Source organism: Mustelus asterias, chromosome 9 (assembly GCF_964213995.1).
Source record: "Mustelus asterias chromosome 9, sMusAst1.hap1.1, whole genome shotgun sequence".
In the NCBI taxonomy this organism is placed as follows: Eukaryota; Metazoa; Chordata; class Chondrichthyes; order Carcharhiniformes; family Triakidae; genus Mustelus; species Mustelus asterias.
In genome coordinates, this window is record NC_135809.1 from 59,423,477 (window position 1) to 59,439,348 (window position 15,872).

Below are 15,872 nucleotides of genomic sequence, written 5' to 3' on the forward strand. Positions count from 1 at the left end.
GGTTGATGAGGGTAGGGCAGTGGATGTTGTCTACATGGACTTCAGTAAGGCCTTTGACAAGGTCCCTCATGGCAGACTGGTGCAGAAGGTGAAGTCACATGGGATCAGAGGTGAGCTGGCAAGGTGGATACAGAACTGGCTCGGTCATAGAAGTCATGATGTGGAGATGCCGGCGTTGGACTGGGGTAAGCACAGTAAGAAGTCTCACAACACCAGGTTAAAGTCCAACAGGTTGGACAACCTGTTGGACTTTAACCTGGTGTTGTGAGACTTCTTACTGTCCTCGGTCATAGAAGACAGAGGGTAGCGTTTCAGAATGGAGGGCTGTGACAAGTGGTGTCCCTCAGGGATCAGTGCTGGGACCTAATCCATTTGTAATGTATATAAATGATTTGGAGGAAAATGCAACTGGTTTGATTAGTAAGTTTGCGACGACACAAAGGTTGGTGGAGTTGCGGATAGTGATGAGGACTGTCAGAGGATACAGCAGGATAGAGATCGGTTGGAGACATGGGCAGTGTTCATTCATCCGTTGTCGTAGCGTCTGCATGGTCTCCCCAATGTACCTTCAACATGTCATTGATGAAGACGAACATCTCGCCAAGGCCATCCCCACACCCCCACTTCTTGTCTTCAAACAACCGCACAACCTCAAACAGACCACTGTCCGCAGCAAACTACCCAGCCTTCAGGAGAACAGTGACCACGACACCACACAACCCTGCCACAGCAACCTCTGCAAGACGTGCCGGATCATTGACACGGATGCCATCATCTCACGTGAGAACACCATCCACCAGGTACACGGTACATACTCTTGCAACTCGGCCAACGTTGTCTACCTGATACGCTGCAGGAAAGGTTGTCCCGAGGCATGATACATTGGGGAAACTATGCAGACGCTACGACAAAGGATGAATGAACATTGCTCGACAATCACCAGGCAAGAGTGTTCTCTTCCTGTTGGGGGACACTTCAGCGGTCACGGGCATTCAGCCTCTGATCTTCGGGTAAGCGTTCTCCAAGGCGGCCTTCATGACACACAACAACGCAGAGTCGCTGAGCAGAGGCTCATAGCCAAGTTCCGCACACATGAGGACGGCCTCATCTTGAGTTCATGTCACACTACTTGTAACCCCCATAACGACTTGCCTGGGCTTGCAAAATCTCACTAACTGTCCTGGCTGGAGACAATACACATCCCTTTAACCTGTGCTTAATGCTCTCTCCACTCACATTGTCTGTACCTTTAAGACTTGATTACCTGTAAAGACTCGCATTCCAATCATTATTTTGTAAATTGAGTTTGTGTCTTTATATGCCCTGTTTGTGAATAGAACTCCCACTCACCTGACGAAGGAGCAGCGCTCCGAAAGCTTGTGGCTTTTGCTACCAAATAAACCTGTTGGACTTTAACCTGGTGTTGTGAGACTTCTTACTACACCATCCCAGGGCCCAAACACTCTTTTCAGGTGAAGCAGCGCTTCTCGTGCACCCCCTTTAATCTGGTCTATTCCATTCACTGCTCCCAATGCGGTCTACTCTCCATCAGAGAGACCAAACGTAGACTGGGTGACCGCTTTATAGAACACCTTTGATTCATCCGCAAGCATGCCCCAGACCTTCCGGTTGCTTGCCATTTCAACAGACCAGCCTGCTCTCCTGTCCACATGTCCGTCCTTGGCTTTTTGCAACGTTCCAGTGAAGCCCAATGCAAACTGGAGGAAAAGCACCTCATCTTCCGATTGGGCACTTTACAGCCTTCAGGACTGAACATCGAGTTCAACAACTTCAGAGCATGAACTCTTTCCTCCACTGCACTTATTTTATTTTATTTCATTTCTTCTTTTCATCTTAATAATCCATTTTATTACTTTATATTATTGTTTTTATTTTTCTACTTCTAAAATCTCACTTTCCATCTTGGTTCACCTCCCCCACTTCAGTACAGCCATCTGCCATATTCCTATACTCTGCATCTATATTCTGCCATTTACACATTCCAATCTCTTAATAGATGCTATTAGCACCATTCCAAGCCTTTATCATCACCATTTGATCCGCTTTGTCTTTTTGTCTATGCCATCCCCATCCATTGTAAGAAGTTTAACAACACCCATCCATCCAATGGATCCCCATCCATTACAGACCCCCTCTCCCCTCACAGTATAAATCTCATCCTATTTGTCTTGTCTTCAGCTCTGACGAAGGATGAAGACTCGAAACCTTGGTCCTATTCCCTCTCCAAAGATGCTGTCAGTTCCGCTGAGATTTTCTAGCATTTTATGCTTTTGTTGCAGAAAGGGGCTGCTGTTCATGGTCATTATTTCCCAGAGGGTTTGTCAATAAAAAACAGCTACTTTGCCCCAAAACTGCCCCCACTCCACTCCGTTTGGGTTTAAAAGATTTCTTTTGCTGTGCACTCAAAATAAAAATAATGTACTGGCAAATGGGTTGAAAAGACTGACCTTCAGTCTATGAGGCTGGAATAGACTGCGACATTCTACATGGTCTGGCTTCAACCACATCTTCAATGAGTGCAGCCTGTGATTATTTCTGTTTAAAAGCTGTGGGATTTCATGTTGTTTCAAAACAGAGTCCCTCAATGTAATTTAAATCTCCAAATCAATTCAGTGCAGAAAATCTGAGATTGAGCTTTTCGATTGACCCAGTGTGAAGCTGCAGTGTGACTTGTGTGATATGGGAGTGCTTCAATGGCCCAGGCCAACTTATGATGTGGGAGTGTTTGCGGCCCTAAGCAACTGTCTGGGTGAAACTTCCGCCATGCTGTCAGGGTTAACAGCTCACGGTGGTAAGACAGGTATTATGGACTAGTTGGAACAAAAAGATTCCAAAGAATTCTAATGCTGCCCAAAGATCGGCCACTCTGAACTCTCCTCTCCTGAATGTGTTCACGTATTGGTTTCATGACTACTGCCACCTTCCTGCAGCCCGGTGTTATTGCATAAGCCTGGAAAGTGAGTGGGGGGGGCTGGTGCCTGTTAAATTCTCCATTACTGGGGTGTATCCCCAGGAACTCACACCACAGCCAGATGTCAGGGAATGCTGGTATTTATTGCAGGTCTTCCTCACTCCGCACCACAACTGCCCTCCGAAGACGGTCCCCGAGCAGATCCCCCCATACCCAGAGCCACCTGACCTGTTCCCTTAAAGGAGCTATGCTTCAACCTACATAACACCCAGCTATTAGACTGTGCGGGGCGGCACTACTGATCTCACTCCTGCTTTCACACGATGCTTAGATGGATTCTACCAGGAGGGACCAAAATTGTGAATCCTGCTGATCTCCCAGTTGGGGAACCACACCATTCATACAGCTAGTGAGGGACAGAAGGAGGCCATCTGACCCATCGGATCCATGCTGGCTCTCTGTACAGCAATCTAATTAGTCCCATTCCCTTTCTCTGTAGTCCTGAAGGTTTATTACCCTTAAGGGCCCATCCAAATTTCCTTTTTAAATGATAATTTGATGGGATCTTCTGGGCCCCACCTGGCGGTGGGATTTACTGGAGCCGCCGAAGGCAAGAGTCCCATACTGGCCCCATCCCGACAGGACTAAGAAATCCCGGCCACTGTCTCCGGGGTTCCACTCTTATAGGCAGCGAGTTCTACATCATTCCCACTCACTGTGAAAAACATTTTCCTTATGCCACACCCGCCCTCACCAACTCTCCCTCCCCTGACGATGATCGGCTCCCTCAAACTGATGGAATCCACAATATCCTTGTTTTCTGCAGCTCAGTCACTCAATGCCTCAATCAACTAATTCCAGCAGAGAGATTTGGGTATGGGAGGTTGTGTGTGTGTGTGCGTGTGTGTGTATGTGTGTGTATGTGGGGGTGTGTGGAGGGGGTGGGGGGTTGGTGGTGGTTTGAGGGTGTGTGTGTGTGGGGGCGTGTGGAGGGGGTGGGGGGTTGGTGGTGGTTTGAGGGTGTGTGTGTGTGGGGGTGTGTGGAGGGGGTGGGGGGTTGGTGACGGTTTGAGGGTGTGTGTGTGGGGGTGTGTGGAGGTGGTGGGGGGTTGGTGGTGGTTTGAGGGTGTGTGGAAGAGACATCAGGACAATAGGTCTGATTTTGAAGCTGGTCTTTCCTGTGTTAAAAGCTGTGCACATAAACTGCAGAGAGAGGCAGGCCCAAGCTGCAAATTGAAAACTGGAGGATTCCCTAACCTTGCAGGTGACGACAAACAACTCCATAAATCACTGGTAGAAATAAGTAATGAGCTGCAGTGAGCCCAGTGGGCCCAATTTCTGCTGGAACATTGAATTAGTTTTGCATTAAACAGCAGCAGCACAGCTCAGAAACATCGGAAACATATTCTGAAACACTGCCAAGGACTCAGTGATGGCATGCACACATGAACAGGAATACAGGACGAATCAAAAGCTCTGCTGATAAACTGAGCTGGTGAAGGATAGGAGGACATTTATGTGGAGCTTAGATTGCTGGGACTGTTTCTGTGATGTACATTTTGGGTGATTCCGTTCAGAGAGTTCCTTGTCGGCTTGGAAGAACCCTGGTTGAATCTCCAGCCTGGGTTGAGTTGGCCGATTTTAGACAGGGCCCTTGGGTGGGTGAGCTGAGGGGGATGTGGGGAGGTGGGAACAGTGTGGGGTGGGGGCTGCCTGGGGGTGGGGGCTGCCTGGGGGTGGGGGCTGCCTGGGGGTGGGGGCTGCCTGGGGGTGGGGCGGTGGGGGTGGGGGGTGTGGGTGGGGGGGTGTGGATGAGGGGAAAGTGTGGGGGAGAGTGTGGGAGAGAGTGTGGTGGGGGTGTGGAGGGGGTGTGGAAGGGGTGTGGAGGGGGTGGGGGGGGTGAGGAGGGGGGTGGGGGGGGTGTTGTGGGGGGGGGTGAGGGGATGTGGGAGGGGGTGGGGGGGTGTGGGGGGTAGTGTGGGGGGTGGTGTGGGGGGTGGTGTGGGGGGGGCTGTGAGGGGGGTGGGGGTGTTGTGGAGGGGGTGGGGTTGTGGGGGGATGTGGGAGGGGGTGTGGAGGGGTTTGGGGGGGTGTGGAGGGGGTGTGTGGGTGAGGGGGTGTGTGAGGGGGGTGTGAGGTGGGAGGGTGAGGGGGTGTGTGGGGGAGTGTGGGGTGGGAGAGTGGGGGGGTGTGTGGAGGGGGTGTGGGGGGTGTGTGGGGGGGTGTGGGGGGGTGTGGAGGGGGTGTTGTGGGGGGGGTGAGGGGATGTGGGAGAGGGTGTGGGGGGGGGTGTGGATGGGTTGTGGGGGGGGTGGTGTGGGGGGGGGCTGTGAGGGGGGTGGGGGTGTTGTGGAGGGGGTGGGGTTGTGGGGGGATGTGGGAGGGGGTGTGGAGGGGGTGTGTGGGTGAGGGTGTGTGGGTGAGGGTGTGTGGGTGAGGGTGTGTGGGTGAGGGTGTGTGGGTGAGGGTGTGTGGGTGAGGGTGTGTGGGTGAGGGTGTGTGGGGGGGGGGTGTGGGGTGGGAGAGTGGGGGGGTGTGTGGGGGGGTGTGTGAGAGGGGGTGTGTGTGAGGGGGGTGTGAGGTGGGAGGGTGAGGGTGTGTGTGGGGGGGGTGTGGGGTGGGAGAGTGGGGTGGGCGTGTTGGGGGGGATGTTGGGGGGGGTGTTGGGGGGGGTGTTGGGGGGGGTGTTGGCAGGGTGTTGGCAGGGTGGGTGGGAGGGGTGTGGGGAAGGGTGTGAGGGGGTTGTAGGGTGGGGGGGTGTTGTCCCTGCTAGATGCGTGCTTTCACAGTCGTGGACCCCGCCGCCTCCGCGGTGGACCCAACTGACTCCCTTGGTCAGCAAGATCTCCTTGAAAGATGACCTGAAGAAAATGCTGACACCTCCTTCCGGAGTGGGAGAGAAAGCCTGATCGAACACAATTTCTCAACAACCTAATCTGTCCCTTCAGTTAAACCCCAAAATAAGAACAAAATATGTGATGGGCGGGAGATGGAAAACAACCCCAATTATTTAAGACATGGATGGCTGCGATTTCTTATTACAGTTCAAGTTTACTTATTAAACTTAAATTGAAAATTAGCTGAATTCTACTGAAATTAAATTACACCTTTTTAGTTTAAATTTGAAACCTATTCTCCCCCATTGGACATAAACTACTGAAGCTTTCTCTCGTTTCAGCAATTTGTAGATAGTCATACACATGCCAATTTTGCTTGTGCATCTCTGATCATTGGTTCACTCTAAGACCAACAAGCAGAGAGTGAAGATAAATGGGGCCAAGACTTAATAGACTAGCAATTCTGTTTGTAAGTCAAGATGTTATTAATTATAAATATGCAACGGTAATAAACACTTAGAACTCCACATTAAAACACCATCCTCTGGGGAAACAGCCTTATTCCGATCTCAAGCAGTGCTAAGTCTTTTTTTATTCATTCATGGCTAGGTCAGCATTTACTGCCTATCTTCAATTGCCCCTTGAGAAGGTGGTGGTGAGCTGCCTTCTTGAACTGCTGCAGTCCATCTGGTGTACACTCACAGTGCTGTTAGCAAAGGTGTTCCAGGGTTTCGACCCAGTGACAGTGAAGGAACAGCATAATATTTCCTAAGTCAGGATGGTGAATGACTTGGAGGGAAATTTGCAGGTGGCGGTATTTCCATGTATCTAATCCTCTTGTTCTTCTTGGGTTGCAGAAGTCGCAAGTTTGCAAGGTGCTGTTGAATGAGCCTTGAGTTGCTGCACTGAATCTTCTATATAGTACATGCTGCTGCCACTGTGCATTGGTGATGGATGGAGTGAATGCTTCATGTGATGGATGGGGTGAGGATCATTAGATTGCAAGGAATTGGAAGATGAGTCGGCCATTTGCCCAACAAACCTGCTCCACCATTCAATGAGATCAGGCTGATCTGAGTGTGGCCTTAAATCCACTTTGCTGCCTGTACCCCCATAATCCTCAAATCCCTTGTAGATCAAAAAACTGTCAAACTCAGCTTTGAATATACTGAATGATCCAGCCTCCACTGCTCTCTCGGGTAGAGTATTCCAAAGACAAATATCCCTCAGAGCAGAAATTCCTCATCATCTCCGTATTAAATGAGAGACCCCTTTTTTAAACTCTGCTCCCTGGTTTTATAACCTCCCACAAGGTGAAACATCCCCATAGCTTCCTTCAGTGGGACTGGAAGATCCCGCTGGCAGGAAAGGCTGGAAAATCCTGCTTACCCGCTCTATGATTCTATGATCCAGTTCTGGCCCCTCCTAGCTGGAATGCATGTAGACACTAGACCAAGAAGAGAATCCAGTTTGATTGTTGCATCTTAGAGAGTTAACAGAGCCTTGCAATGAAGGCAAAGAATCATAGAAACCCTACATGCAGAAGGAAGCCATTCGGCCCATCGAGTGCACCAACCACAATCCCACCCAGGCTCTATCCTCATAACCCCATGCATTTACCCTGCCAGTCCCTCTGACACTAGGGGGCAATTTAAAATGGCCAATGCATCTAACCTGCACATCTCTGGACTGTGGGAGGAAACCCATGCAGATACAGGGAGAATGTGCAAACTCCACACAGTGATCCAAGCCAGGAATCGAACCTGGGTCCCTGATGATGCGAGGCAGCAGTGCTAAACACTGTGCCACCGTGCTGTATGAAAACCAACATGTCAGAAATGCTAGTTTGCTCAAGGGGAGCACGTTACACCGTGTCTACCAAGGCCTCAGAATGTCCCAAAGCCCTTCACCGCCATTGAGTTACTTGTGAAGTGTAGTCATTGTTGCAATGTAGGAAAGTACAGCAGTCCATTTGTGCACAGCAAGATCCCAGGTACACAGCGTGAAACAAAATGACCAACTAAACTTTTTTTTAATTGGTGCGTTTCCTAGTCAAAATGTTTCTCTCAATCAACATCATTAAGATAGATGATCTATCATTATCTCACCGCTGTGCGTGAGATAATGCTCCCACGTTTCCTATGTTACAGCAGTGACTATGCTCCCTCAGCTGTGAAGTACTCTGGTAGAGAATATTTCAGGGGAGATGAGAAGAAATGAAACATTTCTAGCTGCAATGAGGCTTGAAAAAGGTGGCAACTGAGCATGGATAAGCATGAACTATTGGAGGATACAATTTATAGTGAGCGTCAAAGTTTAATTCTCTATTTTGGAATGACAGATAAATAGTTAGGGCACAGGAGACCAACATCTCCATGGCACAGTGGCTAGCACTGCTGCCTCAGCATCAGGAAATTGGGTTTGATTCAGGCCTTGGGTGACTGTGTAGTGTTTGCATGTTCTTCCCGTGTCTGTGTGGGTTTCCTCCGGGAGCTCTGGTTTCCTCTCGCACTCCAAATATGTACAGGTGAGGTGGATTGGCCATGTTAAACTGCCCCTTAGTGTCCAAAGATGTGCAGGTTAGGTGCAGTAGCCATGGTAAATGTGTGGGGTTATGAGGTTAGGGCCTGGATAAGATGTGGTTTTGGATGGTTGGTGCAGTCTCAATGGGCAAAACGGCCTCCTTCTGCACTGTAGGGATTCTATGGATTCTATGAAAATTAAGGGAAAGTAAAACAATGGCTCTTTGGTTTTGGATACTAAACACATATACCAGCGTGCAGGCCATTTAGGACAAGTATTGTTGTTACATTTCTACACACTCCCATGATGATGTCATTGCCACCTGGTATCGTCCATTAAAAGTCCCATTATTGAGGGCTAAAATGAGATTAATCTTCCATTTGGAATTGCCAACCACTTATTAGCAGGCGATGCACACACCCTTTACAAAATGTTAATGTGCTCCAAAAGAGAACAGAGGAGGACTATCGAAATTAGCTGCCATTATTATTTATTAGATTGTTAAAAAATTACATATTCATGAAGCAGTCTCGTGGCTTCATTTATTGAAGCAGACAGCCTGAGAGCTTCATAATGTCCCTGGAAAAGTCTACATCCAATTACCAAGTCCGGGTCTCTGCTCACAGCTCTGCTTGCAGCCTGTTCGTGCTAGGAGCTGAGTGCATGGCTCCCCCCCAACTCCATGTTGCATCCTATTGTTGACATTAAACGTCCCTCTGGAACACACTGTCTGACAGGGAGGAGGGTGTTGGAAGCTGCCTCAAAAGGGAATTGGATAAATTCTTGAAGGGGAAGAAACAGCAGTCGCAATAGGCCTAATGACCTCCTCCTGTGCTGTATGATTCAATAAAGACCATCAGATTTCAGCAGCATGACCTTATGGACTCAACAGCTCATAGAACATAGCAAAAATACAGCACAAACAGGCCCTTCGGCCCACAAGTTGCGCTGGTCATGTCCCTACCTACCTAGGCTTATTATATAGGCTTACCTATAACCCTCAATCCTATTAAGTTCCATGTACTCATCCAGAAGTCTCTTAAAATACCCTATCGAGTTTGCCTCCACCACCACTGACGGCAGCCGATTCCACTCACCCACCACCCTCTGAGTGAAAAACTTATCCCTGACATCTCCTCTGTACCTATTCCCCAGCACCTTAAACCTGTGTCCTCTCGTAGCAGCCATTTCAGCCCTGGGAAAAACCCTCTGAGAATCCACCCAATCTATACCTCTCAACATCTTGTATACCTCTATCAGGTCACCTCTCATCCTTCGTCTCTCCAAGGAGAAAAGACCAAGCTCCCTCAACCTATCCTCATAAGGCATGCCAACCAATCCAGGCAACATCCTTGTAAATCTTCTCTGCACCCTTTCAATCATTTCCACATCCCTCCTGTAATGAGGCGACCAGAACTGAGCACAGTACTCCAAGTGGGGTCTGACGAGGGTCTTATAAAGCTGCATCATTATCTCCCGACTCCTAAACTCAATCCCTCGACTGATGAAGGCCAGCACACCATACGCCTTCTTAACCACCTCCTCTACCTGCGAGGCCGATTTAAAAGTCCTATGGACCCGGACCCCAAGGTCCTTCTGATCCTCTACACTGCTAAGAGTCTTACCCTTGATATTATACTCCTTCATCCCATTTGACCTGCCAAAATGGACCACTACACAGTTATCTGGGTTGAAGTCCATCTGCCACTTCTCCGCCCAGTCTTGCATCCTAAATATGTCACGCTGCAGCTTCTGACATCCCTCCAAACTATCCACAACACCACCAACCATCGTGTCATCGGCAAACTTACCAACCCATCCCTCCACCTCCTCATCCAGGTCATTTATGAAAATGACAAACATGAAGGGTCCCTTGATCTGGATGCCAAACTGGATGCTCCTGAGTTTGGTTCCTAGCCATCGTTTAGATATTTAGCCTATTTCCTAATGAGCGATGAGCGACGCTTGAGGTGGAAATAGAAGAAAGAACTTGCTAGACTGGTATTAAACCACGACAATCCACTCTTACTGCAGCGAGGCAGTGAATTCAATGGGTGAACGAATCATCTCAATTATCAGCTGACATCATGCAATATGGGGATGGTGGGGAAAATTGCATTCGGGTTGATTATCAGGCATGTTCTAGTTGAATGGTAGAGCAGGCTCAAGGGGCTGAATGGCCTCCTCCTGTTCCTATGTCTCTTGTAGGAAAGGTGACTACACTAAATCAGTGCAGGGATCCTGAAGGACATCGACTTGTTCTAAACCCTCAAAGATTTTGTTATGGTGTGGCACTCTAGCATCGTCAATAGGTAGAACCATAGAATCCCTACAGTCCAGAAGAGACCATTCAAGCCTATCGAGTCTGTACCACTCAGCAGCCCATCCAGACCCTCCGCTCTACCCCATCCCCAGACATTTACCATGGCTAATTCACCTAACCCACATAGCATGGGACACTAAGGGGAAATTTAGCATGGCCAATCCTCCTAACCTAATCTTTGGAACGTGGGAGGAAACCGGAGCACCCGGAAGAAACCCATGCAGAGGCAAATGTGCAAACTCCATACATAAAGTGACCCGAGGCCAGAATTGAACCTGGTCCTTGGTGTTGTAAGGCAGCAGTGCTAACCACTGTGCCACTGAAAGATTTCAGGCTTTGTTGGAACTAAAGGTATTTATTGATAAGTCAGACTTGGAATAGGGATTTGCAGCTCCAGGCTGCCTTGGAGCAGCAGCTCCAGTCCTCGCAGGCCTGCTACATGACTGCTAGATGTATTCTGCCAGAGAGAGGACTCCACTCTCTGGTGTGATCACTCACCCTCAGTCCCCATTGGTCCCTCAAGTCAGGTGACCCATTTCTGCTGTACTGTCTTAAAGAGACAGACTCTTTAACAGATGTAGACCGTGTGACTGTGGTGTCAGCGGATCTGAAGCAACAACAAGTAAATGGTCTGGAGATATTGAAGTGCTAATCTACAGTGAGTGGCAAGAAATGTGAATGATAGACAGAAGTGGTGTTGTCTTAGATGAAGCATAACTGTACAAATTAACTGACAAAATCAGCTTAAACTTAACCGAGACCCCTGTTGCTCTCCCAAAGACAGGTGAAAGATTCTATTGTGTACTTCAGATACGAAAATGACTGCAAGATTCTCATATGTTACCGAGTTACCTCTAGTTTTGTGCAGTGAGGAAAGTCTCTCACACACTCCCGACTCCAGCAATTATGATCCTTACAATAACAAGTCTTACCTTGAGGTCTGACACATCCTTGTAGCACTGTTCGGAGCGCGTATGATCCGATAGCTGAACATTCCAGAAACATGGAAGCTGGTACACCAGGAAAGGATTCTGCTTAATGACAGCATTGAAGATATCCTGCACAGGACGGAGAGAAAACAAAAGAAGAAACAAAAATTAATAAGACATTATTGCCAGTGTTACATTGAGAATTGCTGAAATGCCCAATTGCCCCCAAGATTGTTACCGAGAGTTTGAACAGAAATATAATCCCAGCAAATGGATCAAATCTGTTCCACTGACATCAAATAAAACCTTGATTTTTTTTAAATGCCAGTTTTGACAAGAGTCAAAATAAAAAATACTGCTAGAATTTGTTTACTGTGGTGACCTTTGACCTGCCAACTCTGGTTAGACATATCCTTGGTGGCTTCATCACATGACCTTGCACATCCAAGCACCCCGTTCCTGACTCCCACCATCGTTCCCTCAATGTGTTCAACCTTCCATTGCATCCTCTTCTCAAACCAATTGGAAAGCAAACAGACCCTTTATAACCCCAGAGTGGACCATTCCAGACTGTCCATCCAACGACCTTTATATCACATTGCCAACATTACTATAACCAATAAGTGTTCAAACAAACTGGAAGTGAAAAAGTATCTTTTAATAGACCTGTGATTTTTTTTTTCTCCTTGTGCGTTAGTCTTTAACTCTAGTGACTCTGGGACAATCCTGAACTGTTGGCAATGCAAGGTGACCTGTTTAATGATCGCAGACTTACTAATCAGAACAAATCAGTCGGAGCGATCTTTATTCCACAACAGCATCATCAACATCAACAAACTGATCCAGTGTATTGTATTCAGATTAGCTAGTGTGTTTTTTTAAACTCTCTTACGGGATGTGGGCATTGCTGGCTAGGCCAACATTTTTTGTCCATTCCTCGTTGCCCATCAGAAGATGGTTCTTGAACCGCTGTAGTCCAGGTGGTGTAGGTACACCCACAGTGCTGTTAGGGAGGGAGTTCCAGAATTTTGACCCAGCAACATGAAGGGATGGTGATATATCCCCAAGTCAGGATTGTGAGTGGCTTGCTGGGGAACCTCCAGGTGGTGGTGTTCCCAGGTATCTGCTGTGCTTATCCTGCTAAATGGTTGTGGGTTTGGAAGGTGCTGTTTCAGGAGCCTTAGTGAGTTCCTGCAGTGCATCTTGCAGATGGTACACACGGCTGTCACTGTTCGTCAGTGGTGGAAGTAGTAAATGTTTAAAGAAGAAGAATGTTAGGGAAAGGGAAGGACATTAGGCACAATTGCTTCGGGCATCCTTCCTTGTATCTTCCTGCTTCAATAAATAGTGACCGTGTGCCCCTAATGTGGATTCTAGAATTGGTGCTACAACGCCAGGGCTTCTATTTGTAATCCCCTTGATTGATAAAGCATGACACCAAACCAAGAAGGTAGCATCCCTTGAACAACTTAATTTCTCCACTCTCCAAAATATTTTCCAGTTTCTTCACTAGTTTTAACAGGTCTGTGAAGCAGAAACAAAGCTCTCAGGGTTTTCCGTTATCAAGAGTTAATTGGCTTGTTCAGTTTCAGAGCTCTCCTCCCACACAACCCAGTGTCCCAACCATCCCCTATTTCTATGTGCTCAAAGGACCATCACCTGATTTTCTTAACCTCAATGATAAACTTAAACCCTAACAATGTAATCTGACAAGACATTAACACCTTGGAACTTATTCTATACAAGAACAAGTTGCTTTCTTATCCCTAATCTTGCTCATCCGTAGCCCGTTGTCCCTGCTATGGAACCAGTCACTATCTTTGCATAGTTTTTCTCTATCTGCTTCATTGACTTGAAAACCTTGGTCATCTCAGAATCTCCTCTTGTGAGTGTGACGGAGAGGAAAATGGAGAAAGAGAGACAGAGGAATAAGGAAAAAAAGAGTAAATATTTCTGCAGTGCTTTATTAATGTTTCAGAATGAACATCACAAGCAGTACTTTTAAACCGTGCTATTGTGATGCAGCTAAAAAAAGACAAGTCCAATTTCCTGAACCTTTCCTTATCAGTGAAATTACTGACAGCCAGAATAATTTTTACTTCTTTTGCTTGAGAATCAATGATAGCTTTCCTGTGATAAACCAGAACTGCACAGAGCATTCCAGAGGGGCTATGAATCTGGTCTTATGGTACACATGATGTGGAGATGCCGGCGTTGGACTGGGGTAAGCACAGGAAGAAGTCTCACAACACCAGGTTAAAGTCCAACAGATTTATTTGGTAGCAAATACCATAAGCTTTCGGAGCGCTGCCCCTTCGTCAGATGGAGTGAAAATCTGTTCTCCAACAGTGCACAGAGTGTGTCTCTGTGCACTGTTGGAGAACAGATTTTCACTCCATCTGACGAAGGGGCAGCGCTCCGAAAGCTTATGGTATTTGCTACCAAATAAATCTGTTGGACTTTAACCTGGTGTTGTGAGACTTCTTACTTATGGTACACTGCAGGCAAGGTTTTTCCTCTCTTTCCATGGCGGCAGTGAGAGATGCGCGTCACTTGCCAGCGGAGAGATCTTATGTTCCCGCATTGTCAATTGGGTTTCCTGTTGAATGCTCCTTGCGCTGCCAGTGGTGGTGCACCATCAGCGAGACCGTAGGTTCTGCCGGCATGAAGGGCAGCAAGATTTCAGTATATACCTTGTGATTAATACTCAATCCCACTGGGAGGAAAACCTGATTCTTCTTTTCAATACAACTATCTGAGTTGAGGGTTTTGTGGCGCAGTGAGTAATGTTCCTGCCTCCGAGGCGGAAGCTCCAGCTTTGAGTCCCACCCCAGGGCTTGTTGGGCAAGGTGCTCAAAACGTGGCCAAACAGGTTGAGTATCAACCTGAAAATCTTTCCAAATGCGCCAATCGCTGGTGGTCAGAGCAGGAGAGATTCCTGGTCAGCCATGCTTGATGTGGAGTGGCGCCCCTCAAGCTATAAGCCCTTGGCAAAAGACTAGCAACCTGTTCCCGAAATTACTAGCTATGGAAACAGAAAAGTCTGTCTTATTGCATCATTAGGTGTGGGAAGAAAGTTAGAATTGGGAATGTACTGAGTAGATAGTGATTCAGCTGGCAAGTTCACCAGTACAGTGAACTTACTGATTCACTATACAGTAAGAAGTCTCACAACACCAGGTTAAAGTCTAACAGGTTTATTTGGCAGCACTAGCTTTCAGAATCTCAAGCTCCTTCATCAGGTGAGTGAGGACTTGTGTTCAGACAGAGCATATAAAGACACAAACACAATTTACAAGATAATGTAAATATTTGTAAATTGAGTTTGTGGCTTTATAGGCCCTGTTTGTGAATACAAGTCCTCACTCACCTGATGAAGGAGCTTGAGACTCCGAAAGCTGGTCCTGCCAAATAAACCTGTTGGACTTTAACCTGGTGTTGTGAGACTTCTTACTGTGCTTACCCCAGTTCAACGCCGGCATCTCCACATCATGGCTACCATCGACACCGCAAACTGCCGGCTCCAAGTGGAGAGGATCTCCAAGAAGATCGCGCATATCAACACAGACATCAAACTTCTACAAAGTTGCAAGATAGCAGACAAGGTACCGAAAGGACTACGGATCACGAACCCACTCAGGTCAACCTATAACACAGACTACGCTGAGAGACTTTGCCGTCGCACCTCTCTCTCACTCCTCAACCACCTCATACACCAACTCTACAGCAAACGCCGCAGCCTGGAAACCAATATAGAGTCCATATTCTCAACTTGCGCTCAGGGCGCAGACCAGCTGTGAAATATTGTCAAGCAGACGAGACAACGGAACTACACCATCTACATGCACACTAAGAACAGGAAACTTGAGAAATTCGGCATCATCAACAGCAGCAACCAAGCCTCCCCCGGTACCACAGTAGAAAACAGTACCACTGCAGGGAAGTCCATTGTCAACTTGTCAGACTACACACTTCAACCAGATGAAATCGAAGTTCTCAGCCGAGGGCTCAATTTCTGCACCACCACTAAAATAGACCCCATCAGTCTCGCAGCGGGCACAGAGGAATTCATCAGGCGAATGAGGCTGAGGGAGTTCTTCTACAAACCCCAAGAGGCCAACAGCGAACACAATGAGACAGCCAATGAACCGGAACAGCTGACAGAGAGATCTGCGGTGCAGCGACCGAAGAGGAAAGAGTCGAATTGGACTCCTTCGGAAGGTCGCCGCCCTTGACTCGACATGTATGCCCAAGCCATCAGGAGGTGCGCCAATGCCAGATTAATTAGCCGCACTCACAAGACAGCCCCGAACGTCACCCAAGCACAA

At 47.8% G+C, this 15,872-nt stretch overlaps 1 protein-coding gene across 3 annotated transcripts in view; it reads right to left on the minus strand.

Annotated features, from left to right (window-relative positions):
• The window catches only part of LOC144498711 (xylosyl- and glucuronyltransferase LARGE1), a 436,258-nt gene that overhangs the window by 96,163 nt on the left and 324,223 nt on the right, over positions 1–15,872 (minus strand). For all 3 annotated transcript variants that reach the window (XM_078220258.1, XM_078220260.1, XM_078220259.1), the window contains one exon: positions 11,548–11,673. In XM_078220258.1, the coding sequence (XP_078076384.1) occupies positions 11,548–11,673 (126 nt within the window). The remainder of the gene's footprint in view (positions 1–11,547; positions 11,674–15,872) is intronic.